The 8232-nt window shown below is 36.6% G+C and overlaps 1 protein-coding gene across 1 annotated transcript; it reads right to left on the bottom strand.

The window, feature by feature from the left end:
* Positions 1-2831: 2831 nt before the first annotated feature.
* On the bottom strand, positions 2832-7268 carry LOC149779732 (MIF-like protein mif-2). The gene is made up of 3 exons (XM_089940592.1): positions 7114-7268; positions 6230-6402; positions 2832-5600 (listed from the first exon to the last, which is right to left on the bottom strand). The coding sequence occupies exons 1-3, from the start codon at positions 7219-7221 to the stop codon at positions 5546-5548; spliced, it is 336 nt and encodes a 111-aa protein (XP_089796718.1). The 5' UTR covers positions 7222-7268; the 3' UTR covers positions 2832-5545.
* Positions 7269-8232: the final 964 nt, after the last annotated feature.

The raw sequence follows: 8232 nt of genomic DNA, 5'->3' as shown, positions 1-8232 counted from the left end.
GCTATCAACCAGTACTATCAATCATTGGTAGTATCAATGCCCACGCGTGTATTTGCTTTTTTCCCCACTTCTTGGTACGTTTTTTGAGTGCATTGGTACGATTATATGTAATATTGGGGTGTTTTTGGAGAGTCTTTGGGTGTTTAGTAAGACCGAAGTTTTTTGTGATCACCTCTCATAGTAGAAATGCATCTATTGTGGTGACTTTGAGTATTCAACGGTGCCGTTCTCAGCATCTTGGTCGCAGAAGGGGTATAGCTGTTGATTGCTGAGCCATTACCAGCTAGGTGGAACGAAATTTTGCAGTGGCAGGAAGAGGGTCACATTGCCCGGCATTGTCTGGTCCAATACTCTCGTCATAACTGCTGATATCTTCTATCTGTTCTAAATCACATGGGCTCGTATCGTTGCTTATAATTTACCTGTCATACATGTACTATATAATAAGTAACTGCTAGTTATTGTATAGTGCATGTATGTCAGGTAAACTGTAAGCAATGACATTAGTCCATGTGTTCTGCTGCTGATGCTTGTTATAAAATGGCGTGGCGAAGTATGGAATCTTTTGAGTTTGAAAATGTGGCCATCCGTGAATGGGTGTTACGAAAACCCAATCCACTCAAATCCAAACCAAATCGCATTGTGTCCATGTCTCAGGTTCTGGCTTAAAATGAAGTGTGTTAAGTTACAAAAGCATTAGAAATTCGTTGTACGAAACGTAACAAACATACCATCTCAAATTACCATTTCTGCGGAAATTATCAACAGAGTCTGGGACGACACATATGTCCCTAATTAATATTGCAGATATATATATATATTCTAGAAGAATGTTAAGGAGAAATCCAATCCAGCACAAATGTTGATATAGCTAACAAATGTATTATGTCTTGGTATCTTTTCACTGTTATATTTATATACAAAATAATATGTCACAAATGGACAAAGATAGACATGTATACAAATTTATGCTGGCAAAACCAACAACAACAACGAAATCCAGATTTGTAAGTGCCAGCAACCTAAATTTTAAATGTCCAAAGGCTTTCGAAAATGTTGCAAAAAAGTCAGGCTATCGGAAACGGCCAAAATCAGAAAGGACTAAAAATAGTATCAATGACAAATTGTAGAAATTAATGTGCTAACATTTTGTACGTTTATTCATTAAATATATATTTTTTCCCTTTTAAATTGTTATTTTATAACTTGTTACTTTATAATTTGATTGCATTACTGTATAAATACCTGTTTCATTTAAATCGGCATACGTAGGAAAATGTTGGCGTTTAACTGAACATGAATATGTATTTTAAAAGAGTGAATCTACATTCTTTCCATATTAACTTCCAATCTCGCAAATGTGGGCCGTAGACGGCTGATACAGAACTTGGTTACTCAATATGCTTTCGAAAACAGCAAGACCTAGCATCCCATGGATGTATAATTATCAATGCTGTCTTGTTAACTCAATTATTTTGGTGCAAAAGTTACCTGCTTGGCAAGATAATTTGTAGTGATTTGTGTTATCTAATCGAGAATAAAAACACTATTGGACTCGGAAAGTGTGCTCTGTAACACGACTTGTAATGATTTGTCTTGTCTACTCAAAAGCAAATACACTACCAGTGCCAGACTGGGAAAGTGGCTCATGCATTAAGCTAGTTTCTCTACTGTTAAAAAGATCGACTTTTCCCCTATCAAGCGTTCTGAGTCCGGTTTTTGGTGTTAACATAACGTATATGATGAAATTTTTATTATTAAGAACTATGTATTACTACATATTACAAGTACCCCGCCATAACATATTTAAGTTAATATGGATTAAAATGGCTTCGAACTTGGGCCACAGGCGAATATTCATTAGCTACAATCAATATGGCGGCTGCAGCTACGCCATTGGGTTTTCGATATTTTGTGCTGTTCTAAACTAGAACTGTTAAACTATTATACGATGTCTAACCAAAGTATTGATAATGTTACAAAATAATAAAAGAATTAAAAATACTACGACAGTAAAACTTTTAACATGCTCCGAATGTCATCTCCAAGAAAAAATGGCGTCAACTACCTACCACGTTGGATTTCTAATCTTTAGTTAAAGAGTGCAATGCGATATAAATTACTTATAAAACTAGGCGATACACTACTGTGATATATCGTGAAATATAATTATAACATACTAAAAGTACTAACCAAGATTTCAAATACATTAAAAAGTTCAAAAGCAAGAGCTTTAAAAAGCGTATGTACACGTCCACTTAGCTGTGTTGATATCTCCCCATCTTTGTTTATCTGACTTACACTTCAGAGGAATTCTCAACCAGACGAGTTTCTTGACGGTTCTTGACATCAGGATGAATAGAAACACAAGAACACTGTATCCGAGTCAAAATCTGTTCTCGTGTCCCGCCCAAAGATACCCGTGTCTCGCACAAGGATACCAGTTGAGTAGACGGCTGGTTTTGCATTTCATTCGCGGGGCAGGAACATGTATGGTTTTCCTACGAGTCAGGTAAACCATTAATGTATGTGTGCGTTTGGGATTGGGGCGAGTGGGAGAAAGGACAAGTACAGCACGAAAACAGATACTTAAAAAGAAATATAGAAATTTTTAAAAATATAAATATTACTGGATTTGCAAAAAAAAACTTTGTGGAAATGAGTCTAGTTTCGTTTTGTCGAGTATTACATGACATTATCAGTTTTAGTGCACGTTCTCATAAAAAAATTCGATTTTACTGGTCACAATTACAGATTCGAGTTAGCAAACTGAAAATGGTTGCATTGCATCCAACATTCAGTTGCAAAGATTAGTTAGAAATGATCCGACGTTTGATGCAAATTTTAGATTAATTTATTGAACTCTTTAAATGTCATCAAGTACACATGTTTACAGCAGTGCAATTACATGTGTACAGCAAGTCATCAGGTACACATGTTAACAGCAGTACAATTACACGTGAACAGGAAGTCATCAGGTACACGTGTTTACAGCAGTGCAATTACATGTGTACTGCAAGTCATCAGGTACACACGTTAACAGCAGTACAATTACACGTGAACAGGAAGTCATCAGGTACACGTGTTTACAGCAGTACAATTACATGTGTACAGCAAGTCATCAGGTATACATGTTTACAGCAGTACAATTATATGTGTACAGCAAGTCATCAGGTACACATGTTAACAGCAGTACAATTATACGTGTACAGGAAGTCATCAGGTACACATGATTACAGCAGTACAATTACATGTGTACAGGAAGTCATCAGGTACACATATTTACAGCAGTACAATTATACGTGTACAGAAGTCATCAGGTACACATATTTACAGCAGTACAATTATACGTGTACAGCAAGTTATCAGGTACACATGTTTACAGCAGTACAATTATACGTGTACAGGAAGTCATCAGGTACACATGATTACAGTAGTACAATTACATATGTACAGCAAGTCATCAGGTACAAATGTTTACAGCAGTACAATTATACGTGTACAGAAGTCATCAGGTACACATGATTACAGCAGTACAATTACATGTGTACAGCAAGTCATCAGGTACACATGTTTACAGCAGTACAATTATACGTGTACAGCAAGTCATCAGGTACACATGTTTACAGCAGTACAATTATACGTGTACAGCAAGTTATCAGGTACACATGTTTACAGCAGTACAATTATACGTGTACAGGAAGTCATTAGGTACACATGATTACAGCAGTACAATTACATATGTACAGCAAGTCATCAGGTACAAATGTTTACAGCAGTACAATTATACGTGTACAGAAGTCATCAGGTACACATGATTACAGCAGTACAATTACATGTGTACAGCAAGTCATCAGGTACACATGTTTACAGCAGTACAATTATACGTGTACAGCAAGTCATCAGCTACACATGTTTACAGCAGTACAATTATACGTGTACAGGAAGTCATCAGGTACACGTGTTACAGCAGTACAATTACATATGAACAGTAGCAATTAAACATGGCTCTAAACAATTTACACTGGAATCAGCGAGATTAACCACTGTCAATCCCTCATTTAACCAATTATGAATTATACATACAATTAAAATTAAACTTTCAAAGTAAGACTTAGCCTGAAACAAACTTTAACGAAACAGGGCAATGGACTGTAGTATTTCACTTATTATGAATCAACTGTGATCAAAGACTTTTGGTTTACTCCAGTGATTGTGGTATATAATCATGAAGTTTCATGGCCGATCATTGGCCTAAACGAACTACGCATCAGGATGAACTCAACTAGACAACCACTATATGAATATGTTTAAGCTACGACAATCAAAGGTTATTTAAGCAAAGCCGTAAATCAGGTCTCGATGCCATTTTATCTTTGTCCTAGACAACGCATGCAAAATTAAATTTTGCCAATTTGATTTTATTACTGTAAAACAATGATCGGTTTTGTGAACACGTGCTATGCCAAATATGGATGCAAATATCAACGGACTTTGCAACAGTAAAAAACAGGATCCGAATTCGATTCCTACTTTTATTGGAGCAAACAATGCAGATTTCAAGCAACAGAATGTCGTATTGTTAAACCCTCCGAAGGAAAACAGAAGATGAGACTAAAATCCGTCAAAGAACCGACTTTACACACACCCCAAAACAAAAAGCAAATCAAAATCGAAATTAGCCATCACGAAATATGTGAGATGGGGTGGGGTGGGAAGCTGCGTGTGCTTTCAACCTAAAAAAGAGCCAAGGTTCAATACGATGACTTAGAAAACAAATGACTGGACATCATTCGACTTAGCTATCATTTCCTTTTTTCTCTGCGACGAATATCACAAAAGTAAAACAAAGCAATGTTAGGTCCCTCTATTCATTTGTCTGCCAGGAGTCAACTTTTGTTATCTGCTTTTTTTCTTTTCATTTTCTTAATAAGCAATAACGTCTCTTTAGCAAAACCAGAGTGACATTCGTCACTGGTAAGACAATTTACAGACTTTCCGTATCGGTCCAAGTGGTATATTGTCACTAAAAACGCTAAAGTCGAGTGCCATCTACAGTAATTAGTAATTTCTGACAATTTATCATGCATAAGAATGAAAAAGTCAAATCAGCATGATTATAGACTTACCAAATGATAAAGCTGATTAAAATCAATATCCACTCATCAATAAATTGGTTTGACAGGCACCTAAATGAGGTCACGTCTTGTTTGTTGACCTTTTAAATAACGGCCCTCCTTCTGTTGAATGTGGGGAACATTATTCGGGGTGTATCAATGCTCTCCCTAATATGGAGTGTAAAACGTGATCTGATTGGCAAATTCCAAAAGTAACCAGAACACGAACTTTTATCGATGCCTGTCAGAACTACTTGTTGATGAGGATATGTTAATTTTGATCAGATATATCGAATGATTATGTTTTTAAAATTGCATATTACAGGATATAAAATGATCACACCTAATTTGAATCTAAATATAAAAGATAAAGTTCACGATCATTTAGGACCGTGTTCGATTCGGAACTAACTGTTGCGATAGGAAGCTCATTTTCCGCTGCAAACCATATATGGCGGAAGGTCTACGTATTCCAACATTAATCTGAAAATAATAATAATAATAATAATAATAATAATAATAAGAAGAAGAAGAAGAAGAAGAAGAAGAAGAGGAGGAAGAAGAAGAAGAAGAAAAGGAAAAAGAAGAAGTAAAAAGAAAACGAAGATATAGAAGTAGTAGCGAGAGAAGTGGCGATAGTGGTGGTGACGATTTTGATCATGACGACGATGGTGAAACTATTGACAACAATGAAGACGATACAATGAATATTTAAGTAGTGATGATAAAGACATTAAAATGATGATTGCGGCGTCTAGAAATCTATTAAAACTCCAAGTACCATGTAGTTGATAACTGTTAGAATGACGGGAAAACACCGAGTAATGTATTGAAGTTGTCCATCATTAGTGACAGTAGGCTCCAGTACGAGTGTGTGCAAGTATTTCTCCAGAACGGCAATTCTGGAAACGACAGATTCAATCAGTTTTGTGACTGATGCATTTTTATTGGTCATATTATAAAAATAATTGAAGTTTAGTCACTGGTTATTTTGCATTCCAATTTTATTTTGTCTATAATTTTCATACACTCCAATACAAGTGTGCGCTGCGAGAGAGAGAGAGAGAGAGAGAGAGAGAGAGAGAGAGAGAGAGATGGGGGGGGGGGGCTACCTGTTCGCAGGAAGATTGAATTCACTTTTTAGAAATTCCAGGAACTGTTCTGAGTATTTGGGGTTTTTCTCAGCATCGAAAACGGCTATGGAATGAATTTGAACTAGTACTGCCGGGTCTGTGGTTCCCGCCCTCACCATTGGTAACCCAGCTTGAGTGACCACAGTGATTTTCTGAATAATAATAATAATAATAATAATAATAAAGAAAATAACAGCAATTGGGTCGTCGTTGTCTGTATCATTAATTTTTATGTCATCATCATAACATACATTGTTGTTGTTGTGTTTAACGCCATTTTTCAGCACAAGATAGGCTATACATGGCGGCCAGTATTAATGGTGGAGGAAGAACCCGGAAAAACCCCGGAAAGAACCACCGACCCACGAGAAGCTACTGGCAAGCTTTCTCACATACCCACATTGGCCCAACCCGAGACTAACATACATTGCAATCACACAAAATAGTTTTCCTGTTGTTTAGCTTAATCAGGTTTTTTTCTTGGCTTATGGCGTTTCATGTCATTTTTTCTTCCCTATATTAGTGGTTCCTTCCTTCCTTCCAATTAATTTTTTCTTTTGTTTATTATTTCTTGCATCCATCTTTCTTTCTTTATCTTTTTTTTCTTCTAACTACTGCGCATTATTCATTATTCATTAGTACGCGACAAATGTAATCACGCGAGTCTGCTGTCCGTATGGTCAAAATGAGGTTTTTAAAAATGGTGTATCTTATGGATAATTTACACTTATAGTGTGCAACCCTAGTTGTTTACGAAAAATGTTGGTGTGCAACCACCATACTCGACCTGCGCAAAAACTGTATTTCTTATCAGGTAGCCTCACATATCAGATGAAAACACACATACTAAAATCTGTTCATACCTCGACCGGCTTGTTCAATACTTTAGCTACAGTGTCTGTCAACCTCTCTCCAAACATGCGAGGAACTGCCGCAGCGGCTAAATTTGTGAAAACGAAGCAAAGCGGCATGTTAGCGATTGTACTTTGGTCCTTGACCTTGAACTACTGTTCTATTACATTAGTGAATGAGAGAGAGAGAGAGAGAGAGAGAGAGAGAGAGAGAGAGCATGTTATGTATGCATGTATAGGATTTAGCGGCATATAAGCAAAACAATACTTATATGTGTCCAATGCCTGTTGAAAGGTAAGCTCTAAAAGTGTGACAGAGAAAAATGCGAGAACGTATAGTCATTCGTTGATGTTGTAGACGCACGCCTTTTGTGGTAGGACAGTAAACCCACTTCAAACACCTGTAGGGCAAGGCCACAGTGATGATAAAACAACAACAAACCGGATTAAATCGGGATGGCTAAAATGTACATGAACACTACTTTTTAATTTTTCAGAAATTTTGCTTTGCCTTTGTTTAATTCTTTCCATAATGTCGAGGGATTGTCAAATTATGATAATGTTTAAAGTAAAATGCTGATAAATCGCGTTTAGAGACGGTACAATGTTCACATACAGAGGGGGTTTCCTCATCTAAAAATAGAGCGTGACGAATCAAACTACAAGACCTATCACAGGTAGGCTTCATAAGATCATCTGTCAGTCCATTTGGAATCGGGTCACAATTAGTACTTCCAGTTCAGTACCCAACGAATGTAATTCTTGTCTATTTTTAGAACATTTTTTCCTCTCTCATTTTGGTGGTGATAGAAGAGTTTTATTTATGCATGTTTGGTAGAGGTTTAAAGGTAATTGTTTATTCTTGAGAATATGAGTTCAGGGTGTGGTTGTCCGTGTGTATTTCGGCGACATTGCACCGTGAGCAATAAGGCCTTGGTTATGATCCGGAAGTGAAATCTGTGTTTTCTTTACATGCTGCTCTGTTGACAGTCCAGCATCTCAAAAAAAGAGCAGGTCAACCTTTGACGAGAACTTCACCGTGAAGTCATCTTTGAAGGTATTTTAGATTAACATATGATTTTGTATTGATTGTCACACAGTGGACAGGTCAGTACTGAGAAACAAATGTAG

The sequence above is a fragment of the Sinohyriopsis cumingii genome, chromosome 17, assembly GCF_028554795.1.
Source record: "Sinohyriopsis cumingii isolate HCF-2022 chromosome 17, ASM2855479v2, whole genome shotgun sequence".
Taxonomy (NCBI): domain Eukaryota; kingdom Metazoa; phylum Mollusca; class Bivalvia; order Unionida; family Unionidae; genus Sinohyriopsis; species Sinohyriopsis cumingii.
Note: the sequence above shows the minus strand (reverse complement) of the source record. Positions and strands in the feature narration are given on the sequence as shown.